The 27010-nt window shown below is 38.4% G+C and overlaps 1 protein-coding gene across 2 annotated transcripts in view; it reads left to right on the forward strand.

The window, feature by feature from the left end:
• Positions 1 to 23361, forward strand: part of LOC113510482 (uncharacterized) — a 39647-nt gene extending 16286 nt beyond the window's left edge. For both annotated transcript variants that reach the window (XM_026893941.3, XM_026893948.3), the window contains exons 10-29: positions 832 to 1000; positions 1985 to 2231; positions 3376 to 3545; positions 4040 to 4263; positions 5195 to 5387; positions 6790 to 6927; positions 8274 to 8367; positions 9373 to 9474; positions 9828 to 9930; positions 10716 to 10847; positions 11601 to 11718; positions 13111 to 13202; positions 14283 to 14495; positions 14936 to 15059; positions 15856 to 16074; positions 17070 to 17180; positions 17959 to 18085; positions 19989 to 20103; positions 21140 to 21271; positions 21943 to 23361. In XM_026893941.3, coding sequence (XP_026749742.2) covers positions 832 to 1000; positions 1985 to 2231; positions 3376 to 3545; positions 4040 to 4263; positions 5195 to 5387; positions 6790 to 6927; positions 8274 to 8367; positions 9373 to 9474; positions 9828 to 9930; positions 10716 to 10847; positions 11601 to 11718; positions 13111 to 13202; positions 14283 to 14495; positions 14936 to 15059; positions 15856 to 16074; positions 17070 to 17180; positions 17959 to 18085; positions 19989 to 20103; positions 21140 to 21271; positions 21943 to 22105 — 2986 coding nt within the window. In that variant the 3' untranslated portion in view covers positions 22106 to 23361. The remainder of the gene's footprint in view (positions 1 to 831; positions 1001 to 1984; positions 2232 to 3375; positions 3546 to 4039; positions 4264 to 5194; positions 5388 to 6789; positions 6928 to 8273; positions 8368 to 9372; positions 9475 to 9827; positions 9931 to 10715; positions 10848 to 11600; positions 11719 to 13110; positions 13203 to 14282; positions 14496 to 14935; positions 15060 to 15855; positions 16075 to 17069; positions 17181 to 17958; positions 18086 to 19988; positions 20104 to 21139; positions 21272 to 21942) is intronic.
• Positions 23362 to 27010: the final 3649 nt, after the last annotated feature.

Consider the following 27010-nt stretch of genomic DNA (forward strand, 5'->3'; position numbering starts at 1 on the left):
TGGTTCCCCTTGGAAACCATTCTGGTTAATTCTTATGAAATTTTCTCAATGGTGCCCCGCCAGCGTATACAGATACCACTAGCGGAGTTACCATTTCATTATCAATCATTAAAAAACCGTCATCTATAGATATAAACAGTACTACAGACATCACAGAGTGGTGACAGATGATGGCCTTCATACGTTATCATTCATAAGGACTATGGTGTTATTCTCCGTGTCCTATAACTTCCCTGCTATGTCTCATCCTTCAAACCGAACTACAGCCATGCAAGTACAGTTGCTTCAAAATTGGTTGTACTACATCACACGACGACTTCAAAGACTAGGGGGGGAGGAATTGTCAGTAACGGGCACTAACAGCCCCATTACTAGCAATATACCCTAACAGGTCGACCTACACGCGGTTCCTTTGGAAACCATCGTGCATAATTATTAATAAATTCGTCACAATGGGTCAACTGACCTGCTTTCATCTTCACTTATCATGCCTCCCTGGTACCTCGCCAACGTATATCAATAGCGCAGACGGAGTTACCATTTCATCTTCACGCATTAAAAAAAATACCTCAAACACTCGTATTTTCCAGAGATTGGATGAATGCATATAACTCGACCATTCCTTAGTCTTAGTCCTTAGTCTTAGGCAGTCTATGAAAGAGACGGGAGTACTGTTTTATTTGCATCCAGTAAAAATCCTCTAGTTTATACTCTGTGATTTTCTCGAAATGATGGAACATAGGCGACGATTACTACTTTCCATCAGGTGGGCCGTCAGCTTGTTAACCATTCTAAGTTGTATAAAAAAAAACATGTAAATATATTTTTCAGCACCATAGCACAACTGGACTACAACCACTTAGTGCTTCTATTCGAAGATCTGATTCTGGGCACGAGCTATGAATTGGAAACAGCCAGAAACATCTTCCTGGAGATGCTGCCTTACGCCAAATCAAATGATTGCGCGAAATTTGTCAAGTACCTCGTCATGGAGAAGAAGGTAAGGAAGTTACGAAAGATTGGAAGGCAAAAACATATAATCACAACAAACAACTGATCTTTAAACTAGAATATAGGTAATAAATATAAATATAAATAAATAATATAGAAAACTAGGTTGTCTGTAAGAGATCGCCCTAGCGATAAGACCGCCTTTTGTACCTTTATGTGTATATTTCAATCTGTATTTATGTTACTGTATTTCCCTTGAATTATTCACTTGTCATTGTATATTTTTATTTATGGTGCAATAAAGAGTTAAATAAATAAATATCCATCAATATCAATATTTGACTGGCAGAAAACACCGTCTGTTGTTAAGTCCGCCATATGTACACAGTTTCTCTGTGCATTAGTTTAAATAAATATATATCCTGTTTAATGAAAAACCGGGCCACAGACATTTGAAGGAACACCCAGACCAGAAACAATACAGGAGAGTTTGTTTGTTAAATTAGCCCGACCGAAAATGAACCCCTACTTCATTAAGCAGAGGAATAACACCTGAGTCCTCAGGAATGGCAACGCATGGGGCTGACTAATGAAACTGACTGCCCACCTGATAGAAATTGGTAACCGTCGCCTATAGACACGAGCAGTACCATAGATTTAACAGAGTATACTGTTTCGGCCATAATACCCCTCATGCGCTGCCATTCCTGAGGACTAAGGGATTATTCCCTTGTACCCTGTAAATTCATTACCATATCCTACCCCTCAAACAGAAACACAGCCATACAAACACAACTGTTTCACGGTATAAACACGAATGAGACAAAGGTACTCAAGCAAACGACTTTTGTATAAAGTTTCCCTCTAGTTTTATTCCTAAAGGTTAAAATCTACAGATTTAAATTCTGGTGTATGTTTTTTCTTAATACGCCATCAAATAGTTTACTTTATTAGTCTGAAATCCACGCCTAATATCCACGAAATACAAGCTAGAAACCATTTACATACTAAATGTATGAATATTCATATGCAGGAGAAAATAGAAGATGCAGCAATATTGTCACTGATAAGGAAACTGCCATTCAACGTGGCAATATACAACCAAGCTCTACTCGAAGAGTTGGAGGTATTCACCAAGTTGGGGCTGGACTTTAACCCTGAGATCAGGAGGGCTGGTATCCTCAGCTTCGGGATCCTGGTGCATAAAACACGAGCGGCCTGGAGTGTCAAACAGGACTACATGGACTATATTGTGGTGAAATACTTCAGGATGTATAGTGGTAAATATTTTGTTTATTATTTTAAAATATCAGTGCATTCCATTACAGTTGGCCGTGTGGTCCCGATGTAGAATAGGCCACCCCTTCCTTTCTCGTTGGTGTTGTAAGAGGCGACTAAGGGAAGGCAAGGGATGGGCAGCAACGTCTCTCTTAAAATATCTCCCAAACCTAATTGCGGTTGCCAACCCGCCTGCCAAGTGTGGCAACTACTAGCAAAATCCTGTAAGGAAGAGGCTTATGTTCAGCAGTGGACAACGGACAGACTGATATGATGAATGGAATGGAAACTGATAAGAATTCATATGATTTTTTAACACCACTGAGACGAAAAACAAACTTAAGTTCCTTTTGATATCGGCAAGCAACATAAGACACTTATTTATCCCTTTTTTGAAGAACTCTAACTATAGTCTCTTAGGAAAACTGAACAGAGTACTCAATCCTCATTTATTCCCCATTCCATTTCATGCTCATGCGTATAGACGAAGATTACTTCTCATCAGGTGGGCCGTCAGCTTTTTAGCCAATCTTATTTGCAAAAATAAAGTATAATGGAATGGTAACCCCGCATATAGCGCTTGGTAAACGCTGATGGAGTACTAAGGAAAGAAATAGATGATGTGGCCTATAATAATGAACCCAATTTTACATATACATAAATCCAAATACCTTAAACAAAGGCAGGTGAAATCACGCCTCAAAGTTACGATTTGATACCGGCTGTAAGTATGAGATAGTTGACAATTTCCATAACCCGTCTTTGAACCGAGTCAAAAAGATTAAACTGGTATCGCAGTGCTCCAACCCATAGATGAAGGCAGTGCTCTATAAGGAGCCGAGGTTGCGACTTGTAAAACGATAAATCTTTCTCTCGGAGTGAAGTACTCACTCTAATAAGTATTCTGAGCTTTTTGGATGCTATCATAACCCTATCTTCAAGATGCCCGAAACAGTACACGGTTTTCTGTATATAAATTGAGATTACTGCATATTTGATAATGTAGTATCAAATCTCAAGTATCAAATATCGAGGGACAAACATCCAAACTTCATCATAATCACAAAACACCCAAAGTTCATGGGCGACGAAATTTTAGCCTTCTACTCGTTTGCCTCCCTAACAATTTCTCCCCATCCTCCACAGATTGTCCCCAATATGTCGACAGACTGATTTGGCTGCAAGGTTTATGCAACATTGGATTTTCTGCTATGGAGTACACCAATGTGATTTTCGGGGACCCCACCAAACATAAGTATGAGAGATTGTGGGCAGCATTTGGCAGCAGTAATTCCATTCCGGAGGAACCGTACGAGGTAAGGATGACTACCTTTAATAGATCTTTTTTTCTTCATCTGTTTGAATAAAACTTAATAATAATTAATTTATAATTGGCATAAGTTCTACCATTAAGTTCCTTTAAATGCCTCTTACGATACTCACGGGAATAGGTTTTTTTTTTTTAATGAATGATAATGGAATGGTAAGCCCACCCGCGCTATCGGTATACACCGGCGGGGCACTAGTGAAGGATGATAGGTGAGGATAAAGTAGGTCAGTTAGCCCATCGTGACGAATTCGACAAGAATTGTTCACGATGGTTTCTAGGGGGAAACACGTGAAGGTCGACCTAATAGGGCATATTGCTAGCAATGGGGCTATCAAACTCCATAGATAAAAACACTTTCCCCCCGAATAGAAGAAATAGCCCATACTATGCCGAGATCAAACGGCATAGAATCACCCTCTAGTCTTAAGAATTTTAAAACCGTCCTTGTTATGTAAATTTTCTAATAACTTCCTATTTCAGGTTCTAAAAACAGCGCTCCCGATACTGACGAACGACACCGAACCAGTCCAACTCCGGATCGCCGCGATCCACATGTTCCTGAGTTCCACCACCATCAGGGAGAGCGACTTTCTATACATACACAACTATATTAAGAACTCCACCGACAATCGGCTGAAGAGCTTCTGGTACTCCAGCGTGATAAATATGGATGAGAACAAGTCATTTGCAGGATACAGGGTTGCGTAAGTCATGGACATTTTTACTGGTTTGCATCCATGTACATTAGGGTACGAAAGTACTAAGGAACACTATGGAATGGAATGGGATGAGATGGGATGGGATGGGATGGGATGGAATGTAAATAATCTTTATTCAAATAGACTTATTTACAAGCTCTTTTAAATCGTAAATATTTCATGATTGTACTTCTTTTTTAATGGATAGTAATGGAATGGTAACCCCGTCTGCGCTAACGGTATACGCTGCCGGGGCACCAGTGAGAAGTGATAGGTGAGAATGGAAAGGCAGGTCAGTTAGCTCATCAGCAATTAGCCCATAGTGATGAATACATCTGGAATTCAGCACTATAGTTTCCAGGGGGAACCGCGTGGAGGTAGACCTGATAAGGTGTAATAATTTTTTGTAATTTGACAGCTATGTTTTTTTTTCTGCAATGGACATTAAAAAGGTATCCAGACTTTAAGTGAAATTGTTCTTTTATACAAATTTTGGGCATTCATGGTATTATGATGGAAATTTCTACCATTATGAAAAGAAGGGTTTTTTTTGGTGGATGAAAATGGAATGGTAACCCCGCCTGCGCTAACGGGATACGCTGGCGGAGCACCAGTGAAGGGTGATAGATGAGAATGAGAACAGGCCAGTTAGCCCATCATGATGAATTCATCAGGAATTACCTATGATAGTTTCCAGGGGGAACTACGAAGAGGTCGAGCTGGTTTGGTATATTGCTAGCAATGGGATTTTTAGTCTCCATTACTAACAATCCCTTTCCCCCCGAAAAGAAGGGTTAAAGGAAAGAAACGCACTTTCTGATATTAATAAGGATTTTATTAGGTCCGTGATACCGTTCATGTCTATAGGCGAAGGTTGGCATTTTCCACCAGGCGAGCCGTCAGCTTGTTTGGCATTAAAAATATATCTTCTTTCCAGTTCATACTACGTGCCTTACATCATAAAACAAGTGTCAAAACCCGACTCAGTCTACTGGGCGACTCAGAACACCATATTCAGTGATGACAGCGGCGCGGCCCTGCAACTCTTGTCGATTGGTGATGAAACCATGGTGCCGTCGTTTGTTGGCGCGAAGGTGTCCACTGGCGGGGTCAGGTCTCATCAGACTTCCGTGAGTATTGCTTAAACTGTACTACCAATATTTGGTTAAACGTTCCATACACCAATGTTTGATCAAATATTTAATCATGTACACCAATGTTAAATAAAATGTTTGTTCCAATACATCAAAGTTTGATAAAATGTTTGTTCAAATATAACCAACTTTTATCAAATGTTTGTTCCAACATACATAACATCTGTTTGATAAAATAGATAGATAGATAGATACTCTTTATTGTTTCCTCCAAAAGATTACAATAGTAAACTTATTATAAATATGTATTACAATATATCAAAATTAACAAATATTGGGAATTAAGTGATAATTTACTTGAATTACCTCGACGTTTGGTCCAAGATCCTGTGCTCCCAGCATGAAATAGGCCACACTTTCCTTTCCTGAGGTTGTCCTAAAAGGCAACTAAGGAAACTTAATGGTCCAGAGATGGGCAGCAGCGTTTCTTTTAAAACATCTCTAAAGTCTGACTGCGGTTGCCAACCCACTTGTCAAGCGTGAGACCCACTAGCAAAACTTCCATTATGGGGAAGGCTTATGTTCAGCAATCGACAGTTAATGACTGAAATGATAATCTCGACGTTTCGAAAGTCTAAAAGTAAATAAAAACAAATGTTTGTTCCAATATAAATTTAAACATAAATTTTAATCAAATATTTCTGCCAATATACCAATATTTGAACAAACGTTGTTCTGAATTTTTTTTATACAACTTAGAATGGCAAACAAGCTGATGGAAAGTGGTAACTCTCGCCTATAGACACGAGCAGTACCATGGACATAACAGAGTATACTGTTTCGCACATGATACCCCCCATGCGTTGCCATTCCTGAGGACTCGGGTGTTATTCCTCTGCACCCAGTAAATTCACACCATATCTCACCCTTCAAACCGAAACACAGCCATGCAAACACGACTGCTCCACGGTTGAAACACGAATGGGACAGAGGTACCCAAGCAATCGACTTTTGTACAAAGTCTCCCTCTGGTGATCATATTTTAGATGATTTTTAACTGGCCTATATTTTTTATACAACTACAGTTACCAAACGCATAATACAGTCTCCATGATAAACCATCATCGGTATCTATAGACCCTGAAACCTATAAGCATCTGCTAACAATATATCCAACCAGGTCGACCTCCTCGCGGTTCCCCCTGGTAACTATCATGGTTAATTCCTGATGAATTCATCATGATGGGCTAACTGGCCTGTTTTCATTCTCACCTATCACCCTTCACTGGTGCTCCGCCAGCGTATCCCGTTAGCGCAGGCGGGGTTACCATACCATTTTCACCCATCAAAAAAAAAAACCTATAAGCATCCACAGACTACAATAACTGTTTACCATCAGCCTGGCCGTAAGCCTAAATGAGAACAATCCTATTTTTAGATATACCTTGTAGCACAAGGGGTCTCCACAAATATCTACAAGAGGTTCAAATACTTCAACGTGGAGAACATGATGATGGACCTGCTCAAGGTGAAACTCCAGGACCTGAATGCGTGGGCGCAGAAACTCCCGGAAGACGTAAGTTTTTTCAGTCACATCTCGAGGCAAACAAGCAGACGACCCGCCTGATGGATAGTGGTAACTGTCGCCTACAGGCATGATCAGAACCGTGGACAGCACATGATGTACTGGTGTGCAACGTACCCCTCATGCGTTGCCATTCCTGATGATGGTATGAGCTTTTTGATGTATGAAAATGCAAGTAACTGAAACTCTGATTAAAAAATTGTCATATAAATATCAAATTTGATTATTTATTTAGAATTATTTCGTTTAAATCCGCTACCGTTAGTCGGAGATTAATTGCTAATATGGAACGTTGTATACCTTCTGGTAAAAATAATAATCAATCTTCGAGTGTTGGCAGTCGCACACATACTAACGATAGCGGAATTAAACGAAATATTTTTATGCTACTTAGAATGGCAAACAAACTGACGGCCCACCGGATGTAAAGTAGTAACCGTCGCCTATAGACATGAGCAGTACCATGGACATAACAGAGTATACTGTTTCGCCCATGATACCCCCCATGCGTTGCCATTCCTGATTACTCAGGTGTTATTATTTACCCTGTAAATTCACTGCCATATCCCACCCTTGAAACCGTAACACAGCCATGCAAACACAACTACTTCACGGTTGAAACAAGAATGGGACAGAGGTGGCCAAGCAGTCAAAAGTCGATTACTTTTGTACAGTCTCCCTCTGATTCTTATCAAATAACCAATGATATTAACTATCGCAAGATTACACATAATTTAGTAATATAACATCAAATGGTTGTTTCTTTATAATATTAGTATATTACTGCAGCGGCCAGCAACTGAGGCATTGATGGACGAACGTGCAAATGTGGGCCGAGGCGTAGCCGAGGCACACATACGTGAGTCCATCAATGCCTAGTTGTGGCCAAGGCTTGTATAGTACTTTTCTCAAACAATGCGCGGAAATCAAAAACACAATTTTACTTTTTAAGTTCAATGACGAATAACGAACAATAATATTTTTTCACGCGCCATAATGTTCCTTTGTTTTTTTTTTTCAATAAACAGCTTTCTATTTGCAAGCCAGTCGAAATTTAAATAAAACCTTTTGTTAGTTACCTCCTTGGTAGCCATGTTTCGAAGTAAAAGGTCATTCCATTTTTAAATTACAGGACAGATATGAGTTTACATAGTAATTTATCTGGCCGCAGAACACGACAGATATGGATTTTCATACAACTTTTGCCGGCCGCTGCCCGCATGAATCTGGCCAGTACGGCAATTTTGATTTATCTCTAAGAAGATTGTCAAAATAATGCTCACATTTCCAAGCATGTTTGAGAAATATATATTAATATGAAAGGTCATAATTGACAGGTTCACATAGATGTGGTGGTCAAAATGCAAGACATGACCGTGTATGCTGCTCACGTCAACCGTACACAGTTCGACGCGTGGAGCGGTCTTCACAGTAAGTAATTATTTATTATTATTTCATTCCATTAACTCTCCACTGCTGAACATAAGCCTTCCCCATAAGAAGAAGTTTGCCAGTAGTTGCCACATTTGGCAGGCGGGTTGAAAACCGAAGTTTTGTTTTTGATGATATTTTAAAAGAGACGCTGCTGTTCATCCTTCGATTATATGTTCCCTTAATCGCCTCTTAAGGTACCCAAGGGAAAAGGAGGGGTGGCCCATTCTATGCCGGGACCACACGGTACTAATATATCACTAGACATGTATTTATTTTTACTAACTTCTAGTGGGAAAGGGATTGTTAGTCATGAGGTCTAATAGCCCCATTGCTAGTAATATGTCCTCGACCTCCACGCGGTTCCTCCTGGAAACCATCACGGTTAATTCTTGTCAAATTCATCATGGTGGACCAATTGACCTGCATTTATTCTCACCTATCATCTTCCACTGGTGCCTCGTCGGTGTATACTGATGTAAGAACAAGGAATTACATAGAAGGAATGATAAAATAAAAACTGTAAATCATACTCGTTTGGTCGCCTCCTTTTTTCATTAGTTGCTGTTTTTCTCAATTCATCGCAGGCTAGTGTATAGAAAACGTTATACGGCCGTATAACCCTACCAAATTCAGAAGCAACCCGCTTGCATACTTTCTACATAAACTGTGTCCAATATATAATCTAGTAATGTAAAATTTGTCATTGACAAATAATTGACATATCAAACATTTTCTATACCTAGTGTATATGCTACCTGCTATGAATTGAGAAAAATAGCAACTAATGGTGTATCTTTCGTTTTACTAATTATATTTGCATAAGAAGAAAGGAGACAACCGTATGATTTACAGTTTTTATTTTATCATTCCTTCTATGTAATTCCCTGTATTCAGATACCGATAACGCGGGCGGGGTTGCCGTTCCATTTTCACCCATTAAAAAAAACACATCCTCTAAATAGCATAAGGCAGTACAGCTTAAAACTTTTGTATCACCCCCAGTTATCACATCAGTGATCGAGTTCCTCCGACTGGGCAGCCACATCAACCAGCAAGTGATACACTTGCCGGCGCAAATGGAGGTGCATTTGCCTAGCGTTCTGGGTGAGTGCATACAGGTTTTATTATTTTAACGCATCTTTGACTTTGTAATAAAATCCTTGTACCTTGTTGTACCTTGGACATAACAGAGTATACTGTTTCGCACATGATACCCCCATGCTTTGCCATTCCTGAGGACTCACGTGTTATTCCTCTGTACCCAGTAAATTCACGCCATATCGCACCCTTCAAACCGAAACACAGCCATGCAAACACAACTGCTTCACGGTAGAAACACGAATGGGACAGAGGTACTCAAGCAATCGACTTTTGTACAAAGTCTTCCTCTGGTAAAAGTTGTAATAGTGCAATAAAGTATATATGCTGTTATTTAATTAATGATATTTCTTCGTCAGGTATACCTATCAGACTTCAGTCCTCCAGTACATCGTTCACGTCGATCCGTGGTAACCTGTCAGCCACTGGAGACATTGTTATAAATAATGACCTGCATTTGAGGTAAGACAGTTAAAGATAAGGTCCCACAAAAAAAACCGACTTCAATTGCGACTAAACCAGTTATTTTGGTCTAAAAATTAAAATACTCCACCGATTTTCATAAAATGTCTATGGAAGTAACGTGTAAGTATATCCTTTCTGATAAGGAAAAAAATTTCCAAATCGGTTCGCAACTGACGGAGTTATGAAGTAACAGATATGAAAAAAAATACAACCGAAATAAGAACGTTCTTTATTTCGAAGTCATTTCGAAGTTCATATTAATATTTTTTGACCTTCACCAGCATTCAATGTCAGAAACCCGATCAGTTTTCTATACAATTTAGAATGGCAAACAAGCTTACGGCCCACCTGATGGAAAGTGGTAACCGTCGCCTATAGACATGAGCTGTACCATGGACGTAACAGAGTATACTGTTTCGCCCATGATACCCCACCATGCGTTGCCATTCCTTAAAACCAAAGTGTTATGTCTCCGTACCCTGTTATTTCACTGCCATATATATTGCTGGGGCTGTTTTTTTAATGAATGATAATGGAATGGTAACTCCGTTTGCACTGACGGTATACGCTGGTAGGGCAAAAAGGCAGGTCAGTTAACCCATTGTAACGAATACACCTGGAATTCAGCACGATAGTTTCCAGGGGGACCACGTGGAGGTCGACCTGACAGTGTGTCTTGCTAACAATGAGACTGGTAGCCCGCATTACCAACAATCCCTTTCCCCCCTGTTTGCTAGTTTAATAAAAGTAGGAACTTTTCAATTCCAAACCTACAACTCCAGGTACCAGGGCACAGCTATGACGTCGCTGTCCACTGATGGACTAATCCTGCAGTCGGAGCACACGGTCCGCGTACAAAGCTCCGTGGTCGCATACTTACCAATGAAGTTCAATATGACCACTTCTAAAGAAGGGTGAGTATTGCACACTGCGCGCGTGTGTGTATCTACAGCCATGTGCGGGCCTGCATGTGTGTGTGTGTGTGTGTGTGTGTGTATATGTGGACGTGTGTGCGTGCGGGCGTCCGACCGTGCGTGCGTGTGTACATGTGTATGTGTGGGTGTATTTGCGCGCGTGCGGGCGTGCGTACGATCGTGCGTGCGTGCATGTACACGATTTTTCTCTCTATTTGTGTTTGTGTGTGTGACGTGTATTGAAGTAAAATGATTAAATATTTTAACTGTAATATTTTCAACAAAAAACAATTTTCCGTGAACAATATTTTTTTTTATACAACTTAGAATGGCAAACAAGCTGACGGCCCACCTGATGGAAAGTGGTAACCCTCGCCTGTAGACATGAGCAGTACCATAGACATAACAGAGTATACTGTTTCGCCCATGATACCTCCCATGCGTTGCCATTCCTGAGGACTCAGATATTATTCCTCCGTACCCAGTAAATTCACGCCATATCCCACACTTCAAACCGAAACACAGCGATGCAAACACAACTGCTTCACGGTAGAAACACAAATGGGACAGAAATACCCAAGCAATTGACTTTTGTACAAAGTCTCCCTCTGCCTTGCAATATATTTATATATATAGCGTTCTATTTCACTAGCGGAGCACTTTTTAATTTATCAATCGAATACATCGAATATGTATACAATATATCAATTTTCAAAAAACATATGAACAACTTCTGTTTATTAAATATTTCAGAATCACATGGTCCAACGTAGTCGGTCAGAAAGGCGGCATCGCCATGCACACAAGGACACAAATATCCAAGCAGACAGACGAGGAATTGAATGTATATACCATTACCAACGACGAAGAGGTGATATAAGTCTCTTTTAAAAATGGTAGATAGATAGTTAGATATATAATTTATTCACATTACTTACAGCACACAAATACCAATACAAACATACACACAATACAGGCATACACAGTAAAAACAGATAAAATAATGGATAAACAAAAAAGCAACAAAAAAAAACAAAAAGCAAAATCACACTCCACCGCATCATACTCAGGCTTTTGGGAATTCCTTTACAGTTATTCGACTATGGAATAGTCTGCCATCCGAAATAAGGGAATCGACAAGTACAGGCATGTTTAAGCGTCGTCTAAGGGAGCATTACTTATCACTATGCTGACGTATTATATATATGTGTATGTATATTTATATATGTTTATATGTGTATATATATGTATGTGTATATGTATATATGTGTAAGTATATGTGTATGTTTACAAGGTTTATGTATTTTATAATGTGTAGTTTGTATTATTCTTTGTGTATACATATATATGCAGATCGTATGACTGTCTATTTTTATTTTTAAAATAACACAATTAACATGGAAAGGTTTTGCTGGAAGAAATCTCTTATTAGAGATAAGCTCGCCTTTGTACATTATGTTTATAATGAATTGTGATTAACAGTATGTTTTGTGTACAGTAAAGCTTAAAAAATAAAACAACAGTTTCCTTCTAAATTTAAATTTGGCTGTTGCTGGAGGAGAACTCTTTTAGAGTTAAGCTCGCTATTGTACGTTTGATTACATCTGTCATATTTTTCATAAATAACTGGTGTGTACAATAAAGTATTAAATAAATGGATAAATATTTACAATTTCCTTCTTTCATACGTGCGCCATAGTAACACAAAATGGTCACAACTCAGTTTATTGGTATAGTTTCTCAACCAACTTGAAAAAAAGAGGTACTCAATTCGATTGTTTTTTTTTTTACCTCATAACTTCGTCAGTTCTAGACCGATTTGAAAAAATCTCTTTTTAGCTGAAAGATATGAATAAGTATATTATTAATTTATTTATACTTTTGTGTATAATAAAATAAAATAAAACAGAGCGGACTTAATACCTGACGGCATTCTCTACCAGTCAACCGTTGCACTAAACAGAGAGAGAAAGAGAGAGCAAATGGCGGTGCATTGATCTAACAAAAATAATTTGTAAATTAAATAAGCATTTTGAGATTAATACATTAATACATTTTAAGATAAATGTACATACAATCATGGGCGAAACAGTATACTCTGTTATGTCCATGGTACTGCTCATGTCTATAGGCGACGGTTACCACTTTCCATCAGGTGGGCCGTCAGCTTGTTTGCCATTTCTGAGTTGCATAAAAAAAATTAAGTCGATTTTTTCTGTTGAACAGACTCTTATTTTATTTTATTTTTTTTGCCATTTCCAAGGTCGAAACTGATGCTTTCTCGGACTGCAGTCACGAGGTGACAGGCTTTGAGTTATTGGACCAACTGTTCGCATACAATAACGACCAATTGGGGTAAGTAGAATATTGTAATATTATTAGACACTCTTTATTGTTACCTCCATAAGATTACAATAGTAAACTTATTATAGATACAAACAATTACAAGAAATGATCACAGTGAGACAACAATGGGCGGCCTTATTGCTAAGAGCGATCTCTTGCAGACAACCTTTGGATGGAGAGGAGTAATTATAAACAGTTTGATCGAAGTCGGATTGGCGGATATCATTTATACTTTAATAAAATCCACTGCTAAATTTACAAAGTACAGAGGAATAACACCTGAGTCCTCAGGAATGGCAACACATAGAGGGGTGTCATGGGCGAAACAGTATACTCTGTTATGTCCATGGTACTGCTCATGTCTATAGACGACGGTTACCACTTTCCATCGGGTGGGCCGTCAGCTTGTTTGCCATTCTAAGTTGTATAGAAAAAAACCTCTCCAAAAATGAGGCCTATGTTCAGCAGTGGACAGTTATTGCCTGTTATGATGATGATGATGATACTTTAAAGCCGTATGGTCCCGGCATAGAACGGGCCACCCCTTCCTTTTTAATAGGTATAGTAAGAGGCAACTAATGAAACTTAATGATCGAAGAATGGGCAGCAGTTTTTCTCTTGAAACAAAATCTTGAAACAAACATCAAAGCCTAACCGCGGTTCCCAAGCCGCCTATCTGAGGAGAAAGGGATTGTTAGTAATGGAGACTGAGAATCCTATTGCTAGCAATATACCCAACCAGGTCGACCTGCTCGCGGTTCCCCCTGGAAACTATCATGGTTAATTCCTGGTGAATTCATCATGATGTGCTAACTGGCCTGTTTTCATTCTCATCTATCACCCTTGACTGGTGCTCCGCCAGCGTATCCCGTTAGTGTAGGTGGGGTTACCCATACCATTTTCACCCATCAAAAAAACCCGCCTATCTAGCGTGTTAACTACTGGCAAAACCCTCCCAATAGGGGGAGATTTATGTTCAACAGTGGACATTAGATGGCTGATAATATTGACTAAATAAAAATATAATACAAATGGCGGGCTTAATGCTGTTAGCATTATTCATTAATTCCCTCTCGTTTTTGCCTTCAGGATCTTGACTTCCCTAAAGCAGACATTGTTATTCCTGAAAGGCATGGTGCAAAGCTCATCGCCACCACCGTCCTCCTGCGGTATCCTGCTGCCCCCACAACGGATCACCACTGATGATAAAGTCCTGGACATAACAGTCAAAATCCTGAACACCACGGACTTCTGGGACGATGGGATGCTGATAGATCTATCTTCGGAAGTTAAGTATTTCAGGTAAATTTGTTTTATATGTTTTACGATCTTAGTCCTCAGGAATTGTAATGAGTGAAGAGTATCATGGGCGACACAGTATACTCTGCAACCTTGACAGGAAGCTTATTGCATAACCTGAGCGTTCGTGAGAGAAAACATCTCTGAAACCACGCTGTACGCGACCATCCGGATTCTAAGGTATGGGAGTGAACTCCCTGTCGATGGCGAGCTGTAGATAGAAAGTGGCTGTGGGCATAATATTGAACGATTTCTCTGAGCACAGTCCGTTGCACAAGCGGTAGAACGAACTGACTTGCTTTCATCGTCACCTACCATCCCTTACTAGTGCCCCGCCAGCGGATACCGATAGCACATGCGGGGTTGCCATTCCATTTTCATCCAATAAAAACACTAGCTAGACTACCAAGCCCGTCAAAAATAAATGTAATATTCCGTTGCAGCCATGAAAAACCCGAAGCTGTCTCAGTTGACGTGAAAGCCGATCTCAAAATTCGTACTGAAGATGAGAATACTACTGTTCTTTACACAGTGAAAGGTCATCAAGCAGATGTTCCAGACTTTTCGGTAAGCATTTTGTATTTAGCCGTGTGATCCCGGCATGCAATGAGCTACTGCTTCCTTTCCCGTGAATATCGTAAGAGACTAAGAGAACATAATAGTCGAGGGATGTGTAGCAGACTTCCTTTTAAATTACTCGTGGCAACTTTTAGGAAAACCTTCTAAGGGAGAGGCTTATGTACAGGCTTAGGTAAGGGTTGATATAATAATGGTGATTTTGTATTTGCAACTTAAAATGGCAAACAAGCTAATGCCCCACCTGATGAAAAGTGGTAGTCCATCAAGTGAGGAAGGAGGAAGGGATTGAAGTAATCGAATCTGCCAACCCCATTGCTGATAATAAATCAGATAAACCTCCATGTGATTTCCCTAACACACCATAAACACCATAATTGATCATGATAAATTCGTTACAATGAGCCAACTGTTTACTTTCATCCTCACCTTTCACTACTCACTTATGTCTCGCCAGCATATACCGATAACACAGACAGGGTGACCATCCCATTATTATTATTATTGGAAGACAGGCTTTTTCAGGCAGAAAAACCTGTGACACTACGACCTTTCTATGATCTTTTGTGCTCGCTCTTTTTTAAAGCTCGCTCCTAATTCCTATCAGAGATAGGAATTTTAAGATGTTCTTTGTAGCGATGTTTTTTATCTCCTTAGGATATAGAGTATATTTTCCAAAGGAGATATACCATTCCATTATCATCCATCACCTTTGATCAGGTGGGCTGTCAGTTTGTTCGCCATTCTCAGTAGCATAAACTTCTATTACATTCTCGTCTCCTTTCAGATTTGCTTCGAACAGCACGATTATATACACAAGAGCTTAGATCACGATATAACAAGTGTCCCTGTGAATTACGAGGGCCATATGACCCTGAAATTGGACAACAAGCCCACGTGTACCGCGGACCCCACGCAAATGATGAAGCTGGCTTACAATGGTAGACCGAGGAACGTGTCCGGCTCCAAAGAGAGATATTTCGCCTTCGACGGTGTTACCAAGAACGTGAGTGTTTTTCATTCATTCACTCGTTATTGCACCACTTAAAGAATAATACAAAATAAGTACCTATATATGAAGTACAAAAGACGGTCTTATCGCTAAAGCAATCTCTTTTAGACAAGCTTCGAGTTGGGAAAAAAAAGAATATTACATTTTTTTATACCATAAATTTGGCAAACAAGCATAAAGCACGTCTGATTGTAAACGGTCACGATGCTTATGGACGCCTGCAATACTAGGAGTGTCACGTGCACGTTGCCGACCCTGAAGGAACCTTAATATATCCTTTTTGAAGAACCCCATACTCTAGGCAAAACTTCGGCAGGGAACTCATTCCACAGCCTGAGCGGTCGCGGGAGAAAACTCCTTTGCAACCGCACTGTACGTGACCATTTAGGTTCAAGCGTGTGAGAATAAATTCCCTGTCGATAGGGTACGAAGTGATGATAAAAGGTGGACGTGGGCATCATTTCAAACAATTCCTCAGAATACAATCGGATATATAAGTGATAAAACATACAAACGTATATATCTATTAAAATTATCTGACTGTGGTTGCCAACCCACCTAGCAAGCGTGGCAACTACTGGAAAACCCCTCAAGGGGGAGGCTTATGTTCAGCAGTGGACAGTTAAAGGCTGATACGATGATGATGTGCATGCCAATATGGTGGAATATGGAAAAATAAACTGGCAAACAAGCTGACGGTCCACCAGATGGAAAGCTGTAACCGTCGCCTATAGACATGAGCAATACCGTGGACATGACAGAGTATACTGTTTCGCCCATAATAACCCCATGATAACGCCCATGATAACGCGTTGTCATTCCTGAGGACTCAAGTGTTATTCCTCTGTACCCTGTAAATTCACTGCCATATCCCACCCTTTAAACAGAAACACAGCCATGCAAACAACTGCGTCACGATAAAAACATGAATAAGACAAAGGTGGCCAAACAAACGACTTTTGTACAAAGTCTCCCCCTGCATATTTCAGGTACCACTGGTGAGCTTATTGAGCGCATTCAATGCAGAAAGTGTTGTCGCTGTACTGCAACAGTCGGGGGCTGCCAACGATATGAACATGCAGTTCTCTGGAATTTTAAAGGTAAGGTTTCAACCGACTTCAAACATAAGGAGACACTCAATTCATTTGCACTTTCTCCCACGCACAACCACTCTTTGGAATTAACTCCCAGCAGTAGTATTTCCGAACCGATACGACATCGTAACCTTTAAGAAAAGGGCATATTCCTTTTTAAAAGGCCGGCAGCACACCTGCAATGCCGTTGGTGTTGCGGGTGATCATGGGCGGAGGTAGTCACTTACCATTAGGTGAGCCGCATGCTCGTTCGCTCCCTGTGTTGTAAAAAAAAAAAAAAACAAAATAATCTTCATTTATGTTACCTCATAACTCCGTCAGTTGTAAACCGATTTGGAAAATTCTTGTTTTTTCTGAAAGGATATTATACTTACAGGTTGATTGATTCCATGGAAATTTCATCAAATTGTTTTTAGTAATTCAGTTTTTTTTTTAATCAAAACTTTCTTGAATTGAAGTCGGTTTTTGTGTAACATAATCTTAAAGTCTTAATCTAAATTGATAATTCCGCCGTGTGGTCCCGGCATAGAATGGACCGCCCCTTCCTTTCCCGTGGGTATCGTAAGAGGCGACTAAAGGAGTTTAACGGTCGAGGATTGGGCAGCATCTCTATTAAAACATCTCCAAAGCCTAACTGCGATTGCCAATCCGCCCGCCAAGCGTGGCAATTACTGGCAATACCACCCAAAGAGGAGTCTTTGGTTTGGAATTGCCATTAGGCCTCCGCCTATGTCCAACGGTGCACAGTTAATGTGATAATGAAGGAATATTTCTAAATAATCAGGAGGAAGACGGTCTAGCGACCCTGAGGGTGAACAACGCCTCAGAAATAAAGTTCAAGTCTCCGGACTTAGGCTGGTACTTGGACAGTTGGACCAACAAGCAGGTGCTAAAGAAACTTGGACTATACAGTAAGTTTTCTTAATTAACTAACCATGTCTCGGGGTTTCACATGTGAATCCTTAATATTTACGAATTTACAGGGTACAGAGGAATAACACCTGAGTCCTCAGGAATAGCAACACATGGAAGTTATCATGGGCGAAACAGTATACTCTGTTATGTCCACGGTACTGCTCATGTCTATAGGCGACAGGTACCACTTTCCATCAGGTGGGCCGTCAGCTTGTTTGCCATACTGAATTGCATAAAAAAAGATAAATGTAACTTTATGTAATGAAAACTATTACGTGAGTTATTTATCCATGTCCCCGCCAACTGTTACCGGCGACAAATTGGAGGGAAATTTGAAAATGGAACGTTCGGAGTTTTTACCCGTGAATAATTCTTTTTTGAAACATATTACAACTGGCCAGTGTTTTATATTCGAATTTTTTTTTCTCATACCTATTTTTTAAATTTCCAAGTGGCAAGTGGCTTGTGATAATTTTTTTTTCAAAATTCCCTATATGACCTGAGTTATTATTACAAAAAATATAAGGATAACGGCTGAGTGGAGTATAAGGTATACCCACGATTAATTATAGGGGGACATACCTTACCATGGTTAATTATGGAGGAGCAGCAGCAGCGTCCCTCATAACTACACTGCGGTTGCCAAGCGTGGCGACTACTGGCAAAATCCCTGCAATGCCAATGCCCTGTTCCTTGTGCTAGTCTATGAGGGAGGCTTATGTTCAGCAGTGGACAGGTAACGGCTGATATGGTGATGATAACAGTGGTGATGTTGATGATACAGTACAGAGTACAGTCTGTTATAAATTAACTCGGTTTAAAATTAACCAAATTTGAATGACTGCGGTAGGCTCGTCCCCAGCAACATTGGATCCTAATACGCTCGGCGTAACGTGGGCGTGTTGAATATTACCACAACAGGAACATCGACATATACCTCTGACTACCTCATCTAGTATTATATATCTAATATATAAAATTCTCGTGTCACGGTGTTTATTACCAAACTCCTCCGAAATGGCTTTACCGATTTTTATGAAATTTTGTGTGTATATTGGGTAGTACTGAGAATCGGCCAACATCTACTTTTCATACCCCTCGATGATAAGGGTGACCCTAAATATTTTTTTTTATGTTTTAACATTTTTTTTAATTTTTATTTTATTATGATTTAACATTGAAAAATACATACAATTTCAAATTTTCACTTTTTTACGATCAACCCCTATTTTTTTAACGTGATTTTTATATGCCGCAATAGGATTGCAAGATGGAAATCGAATAATAATAATAAAAATATAATGTGGGATTGATATTTTCCGTAAATGAACTTTTTTAAATAGAACTTTTATTTTTCCTCTTTACAAATATTCGTCTTTTTAGTTCATTTTTCTAAATCGTAATGTCCTCCGCAATACAATGATACAGCAGAAAGGTAAAAGGACTGTACTAAGAACAAGGAATTACATAGAAGGAGTGATAAAATTGTCAATTCATAGCAGGCCAGTGTATAATAAATGTTATAAGGCCGTATAACCCTATCAAATTCAGATACAACCTGCTTGCATACTTTCTACATAAACTGTGTCGAATATATAATCTAGTAATGTAAAATTTGACATTGACAAATAATTGACATATCAAACATTTTCACTAAACACTAGCCTGATATAAATTCATAAAAGGAGGCAACCATATGATTCACATTTTTTTTTATCATTCCTTCTATGCAACTCCTTGTTCTTAAGTAATACATACATCCCTCTCTCTCGCACACTGTCCCTCTCTTTCACTTAAAGATGCGATCGTGTATGCGTTTAAAATTATAATTGCGTTACAAAATATGTAATTTTTTTTTAACTTAAATTATTCTTTATATAAATATATTTTTATTTTCAGAGGAATGCCGTCTCCAAGAAGGCATTGTTCAGACCTTGGACAGCACTGTGGTACAGTTGGCTCCGATGAAATGTGAACGGAGCGTTGTCTTAGCAGATTGTTCCACAAGACCGAGGTTAGTTTATTTAATGGATGATAATGGAATGGTAACCCTGCCTGCGCGGGGGAAAGGGGTTGTTAGCAATGGAGTTTGACAGTCCCATTGCTAGCAATATGCCTTATTAGGTCAACCTCCACGTGGTTCCCCCTGGAAACCATCGTGAACATTTCTTGTTGAATTCGTCTTGATGGGCTAACTGACCTGCTTCATCCCCACCTATCATCTTTCACTGGTGCCCCACCAGTGTAAACCGATAGCGCGGGTGGGGTTGCCGTTTCATTATCATCCATAAAAAAAACCTCGCCTGCGCTAATGGTATACGTTGGCGGGGCACCAGTGAGAGATGATAGGTGAAGATGAAAGCAGGTCAGTTAGCCCGTCGTGATGAACACATCTGGAATTCAGCACGATGGTTTCTAGAAGGGACCACGTGGAGGTCGACCTGACAGGGTATATTGCTAGCAATGGGACTGGTAGATCGCATTACTAACAAACCCTTCTCCCCCAGTTCTTACAGGTTCTTTTAATGGGTGATAATGAAATGATGACCCTGCCCGCGCTATCGGTATACACTGGCGGGGCACCAGTGAGGGATGATAGGTGAGGATGAAAGCAGGTCAGTTGGCACATCCTGACGAATTCCACTAAAATTAACCATCGACAGAGACTTCACCCTCATACCCTACAGCCTAAATGGTCGCGTACAACGCGGTTTCAGAGATGTTTTCTCCCACGAACACTCAAGTTATGGTATGAGCTCCCTGCCGAGGTTTCCCGAAGAGACTACAGCATGGGGTTCTTCAAAAGGGGGGTAAAGAGGTTTCTTCAGGGTCGGTATCGCGCGCGTAATACCTCTGGTATTGCAGGCGTTCATAGGTTACGGTAACCGCTCACTATCAGGTGGGCCGTATGCTTATTTGCCACCTCAGTGGTTTAAAAAAAAGATGGTTTCCAGAGAAATCCGCGTGGAGGTCGACCTGATAGTGTGTATCACTAGCAAGCTGGCAGTGGGGCCCCATTACTAACAATCCCTTCCCCCCTGTTCTTACAGGTTTGCAGTAATACGCCGTTCCCATGGTTCGTTGGTTGTATACTCAGGCGGGCACTACGTGGAGGTGAGGCGCGAGGGTCCCGGGTACGATCCTGGGACGGTGCACGATAAGCACGGAGCGAATAAGTTTCAGTAAGTCACTCTTGTATAATTTTTATGTGTAATTTATGTAAGGACCTTAAAGGTCACGACCTTGACGTTACATACTTACAAACTTCAAGTCAAGGTCAGTAAACCTTCGAAACAAAAAAAACTTTGTCGCTGTTATATCAAATTAGTATTCAGTATTCTTAATTCGAAAAAAATAATATTTTTCACACCACATTTGTAATTTTCGAGATTACAAATAAACTTTTTTTTAAATGACCTTTAAGGTAAAAATAAATTTTTCTTTTCGAAACATGTTGACGACCTTTAACGTATAAAATTTAGTTAATTTCGGGTTAAAATAATGGCTTTCAACATCATAGAACTTTTTTTCTTTCTTATAAACATTTTGACCTTGAAGGTCAAGGTCAGAGACTCACTTGTTTCCATATTAATTTATGATCTTGAAAATCGTGGGATCGAATCCCGAATAGAACCATAATATTTAAAACTTTATCTGGTTTATGTTACGCAATATTGAACCGATTTTGATGACTCTTTGCCAAAGAACAAGAAATTTATTCAATGTTTATCCCAAACTAATTTAATCACCATTAAAAATGTATAAGTGAATTAAAGATTTTTAAGTAAATGTTTAATATTTTTATTATTTTATACAACGGTTTACTTTATTTATTTATTTTTTCCATCTACAGTATTCAACAAAACGACAATACAATTAAAATAACAGCTATCGATACGGATGTAGAGGTGTATGTCAAGTATTTGGAGACGGTCATACTCCTGCCGAGCGCGTACATGACGTCCGTCTGCGGGGAATGCACCGGGCACAACTTAGAACCGCCCAAGGTTTGCTAGATGACACTGGGCAAAACATATAACCAAGACCAAACGCACGGCGCTATAATTCTGTAAGAACTATCCGAGATGTGACAAGTATTATTATGTATATAATTACAATATTGACGAGAAATATTACAAATGACAATTTATTAAATAAGTTTTGCATTAAAAAGTTTTTTTTATTAAAAATTACAATTGGATACCACAATTATTTACTTGTGTCAAATATAAAAAAATATATTGTAAGAAATACAGTCAATCATTTGATCAAAAATTGGTATAGACATTCGGGTTAAATATTTGTTCAAACATTGATACAAATATTGGTTCAACATTGATTCAAATGTCAGTTCAATGTTGGATCAAATGTTGGTTCAAAAGACTAAATATTTAACCGAATTAATATTGAAAGTGTAGTTAGATAGTGATTTAAATGTATGTTAAATACTTAAAGATGATCATACTACTGCCTAAAGTCTATACATAGCATTTGTCAGTCTGCAAAGAATGCACCGGGCATAACTTAGAACCGCCCAAAATTTGGTAGATACACTGGGCAGAATATATAACCAAGACCAAATGTATGGTTCTATAATTCTATAAGAACCACCTAACACGTATCAAGTATTATAATGTACGTATATAATAAAAATGTTGACGAAAAATAATACAAACAACAAATATTTACATTAATTTTACAATAATACGATTTATTAATAATTGTGCATCACAATAATTTACGAACTGGAATATTCCATCCAACAATGATCATAATTTTACATCAAATATATAAAGAATATTGTATCAAATATATACAAGCATTGGATTAAATATTTGTCCAAACATTAGATCAAATAATGGATCCAAATTCGAAGCGTTAAAATTTTATATTACCTTTCTCTGTGACGAACAACAGTAAGTTTTGTTTCAATTATTCCTTAATTCTAATCCTATAATAGTCCTAATCCTAATCTCATCAGAATTTCTATGTTCATCTGTATAATGTATAAATGTTTGTCTAACATCCAATATAATATTTGGCTCAATGATTGTTCCAATGTTTGAGTCAACATTTTAAAATTTGCAATCAAAAATAAAAAATATTCCAGATTTAAAAATTATGATACATATCATACTAAAATTGTAAATTGTAATAACTCGTGTTATTGTAAAATGAGACAGTGATTGTGTTTAATTTATTTATAGGAAATAAATTTACAATATTAAACATGAATGTACCGTCTATAATAAATATATTTTTTTATATTCAATCCATTTATTTTATTTATAATTTAATCTATTCCTACAGTAATTTAGTCATCACATGGTCATAGCTAGGAGGGGAGGGCATTGGGCAATGCCATACCTTAAAAGGCCCAATGCCCTACCTTAAAATGCCTGATGCCCTACCTTTAAATGCCCAATATCCTACCTTAAAATGCCCAATGCCCTACCTTAAAATGCCCAATGCCCTACATAAAATGCCCAATGCCCTACATAAAATGCCCAATGCCCTACCTTAAAATGCCTAATGTCCTATCTTAAAATAAAAAGCGCCAAGAAAATACAACAGATTCGTTTTTCCGAAGTCACTTAATTTGGCTTCTGCCCTACCAAAAAGTTCTTGCCCTACCTTAAATTTGGGTCTAGCTACGGCTCTGAATCATCATCAAACCATATCAGCCGTTAACTGTCCACTGCTGACCATAAACCTTCCTAAGAAGGGGACTTTTTCCAGTAGTTGCCACGTTTAACAAGCAGGTTGGCAACCGCAGTTAGGTTTTGGTGATGTTACCATTATACCTAGCGCAGGCGAAGTCCCGCGGGGTTACCATTTCATTATCATCCATTAAAAAAAAGACGCTAAGAAGTAACTAACAAACTCTTACATTGTACTTTTAAATTGTTTATTTAAAGTAATTTATATTTTACCAAAGATAATTGTCTTGTGTAGCAAAGATAATTGGACCCACATTAAAACATTAGCGTTGTATGCGGGCAATATTACGTTATAAATACTAAAGTAGGTGCTTAGTAAAAATGGTAGAATTATTGTCCATTTCGTAGAACATGGCGCATCAGTTAGTGTTGTTCACATTTGTGATATACGCTTGTTTAATAGGTATTTATTTATTTCATTTTTATTTATACAACTTAAAATGGCGAACAAGCTGACGGCTACCTGATGAAAAGTGGTAACCGTCGCCTATAGACTTGAGCAGTACCGATACCCATGCGTTGTCATTCCTGAGGACTCAGGTGTTATTCCTCTGTATCCTGTAAATTTACTACTATATCCTACCTTTCAAACCGAAACACAGCCATGCAAACACAACTGCTTCACGGTTGAAACACGAATGGGACAGAAGTATCTAAGCAAACGATTTTTGTACAAAGCTTCCCTCTGGTCATTTTTTTGGTGATTAATTCATTTTATTTTTTACTAGCCGTTTCCCGCGGCGTTGCCCACTTCTATGTAGTTCCCGTATATTATTCCCATTGGAACTCTTCATGAATCCGGTCTTATATTGTATTATATACTTAAATGATAATTACATACCTAATACCTTCATAAAGTTTCAGCCAATTCAACTGATTGGTTATTTTATAGCATTTTATATGTGACTCTTTAGATTGATATAACTTTTTTATTTATGAACCGATTGAAATAAAACAAACACTAAATGTTAAGTGGAGAAAACCGTAACACATTAGTAGCAACCTCATTCGAATCGGTCAAGCCGTTTCTGAGATTAGCGTGCACAAACGTACAAATAAACAGACGAAAATTCTAAAAATCATTCTTTTGTGTTCTATTACGTTCATAAAGCCTCCCTGTAATAGTTTTTCTTATATATTATTTATATTATGTTATTACTTTTTATAAAATAATAAATTATAAATGGGACAGTAGCACATTGCTGAGCCTTGTTTCATTTCGTACAGGTAATAAAAGAATACAAAAATTATTTTATATACCGATTTGTAATAATAATGTATCGTATCACAATCCCAATTGTCCGCATGTGCAGAAAATATAACAAACAATGTATGCAAGGAGCTTGATATCTTCCAACGATCCTTGCAATGTTACATTAAGGCTGGCAATTTGTTACTTTAAATTTATAGCCGTCATTCTTTTAATGTTTCTAATATCGAATGTAATGCAGAGCAGTTGCCGGAGTGCAAATTTGATGCTGTTTTATGTAATATTTATTTTATAAATGTATTGTAATTTGTAATCTGTTGCCTTGCTATAAATAAATAAATAAATCAATATCTTCTATGTACAGACAGCGACCAGTTACGGTTTTATTATATGCAATTTATTATTGTAATTAAGGAAAAACCAACAACTAAAGAAATAATTATAAAAAAAAACAATAGTAAAAACAATAAGACAATTAAATGTTTAGACAAATTAAAACAAGATTGAATTTAATACATTTTGGTATAACGTACTTTTTTTTTATATAACACAGGAAGCAAACGAGCATGCGGCTCACCTGATGGTAAGTGACCACCGCCCATGATCAACACCAACGACATTGCAGGTGTGCTGCCGGCCTTTTAAAAAGGAATATACTCTTTTCTTGAAGGTTATGTTGTCGTATCGGTTCGGAAATACTGCTGCTGGAAGTTGATTCCAAAGAGTGGTTGTGCGTGGAAGAAAGTGCCTTGAAAAACGCACGGTGGAGGACCGCCACTCGTCCAGATAATTGGGATGGAACTTTAGTTTATGGCGGGTTGTACGGTGGTGAAAACCAGCAGCAGGAATCGATTCGAATCGTCCTATTTTATTATATATCAGATTTACCCTCTAATGAAGTTAAACAGTTAGTTACTTACAGCACAGCACACACACACACACACACACACACACACATACATACACACACAACACAGACACACACCACATACACCACACAGACACGCATACACACACACTCATTCTTAATACTTATTTATACATGTGTATTGGTGGTGAGAGAAAGAAAAAATAAATAAATAAAATAAAATAATTGTATTATACAGATTAGTTACACAATTGTGAGTACTGCTAAAAAGCCTATGTCTAATATCTATATGCATGTATATGCAAACACGAGTACTGCTTCCTACAGGACAGGCTCAGCCTAGTGTAGGAGGCAATGATAAATTCTGTGCTAATACAAACATACTTTGTTAAATAAATATATCCTATCTTATCTTACATAAATAACAACAGACGTGCACAGTAAAAAGAGATAAAAGAATGCATATCGTCATAGTCGTAGAATACTGACGGATCTTTATATGTATTCTTCGTCAGATCCGTCAGTATTCTACGACTGTGACGATATATAGAAAAAAAGCAAAATGCGTAAAATTATGTCATATATTTTTTACCACGTCTGCCCTTCATACGCTTTCTGTTTTTACCCAATGGTTAGCTGGTAGAGAATGCCATATGGCATTAAGCTCGCCATTTGTACAAAATTTTACTGTGCAATAAAGAATAAATAAATAAAATTAAATATAAATAAAACAATTTTCTTTCATGCTTTTCCTTCATGCGTGTGCCACAGTAACACAAAATGGCCGCAACTCATTTTGTTGCTTTGTCCACAAAAGAGAAGAACACCGATATTCTGTTGTGGCCAAGATATAATTTATTTCAATAGAATTTAAAAATAAGCAACAAACAATTTACCCGACTGTAAAAAAATATATTAATATCCAATAGTAATACAAGTATAAATCAAACGGCGACCGATCGACTGGACGTCTCGACCCGTCACTGATTACACTCGGACAGTGCTCCCGGGGTGGTTACAACGGGACGCGGTTACATTTTCATTAACTTTCATTAAAATTCATTTAAGTTGGTAGTAAAAAATATATGTACTCGTATATTATATTAGTTTACTAATATGAAAT

Source organism: Galleria mellonella, unplaced genomic scaffold (assembly GCF_026898425.1).
Source record: "Galleria mellonella isolate WM207_F2 unplaced genomic scaffold, CSIRO_AGI_GalMel_v1 utg778, whole genome shotgun sequence".
Classification (NCBI taxonomy): Eukaryota; Metazoa; Arthropoda; class Insecta; order Lepidoptera; family Pyralidae; genus Galleria; species Galleria mellonella.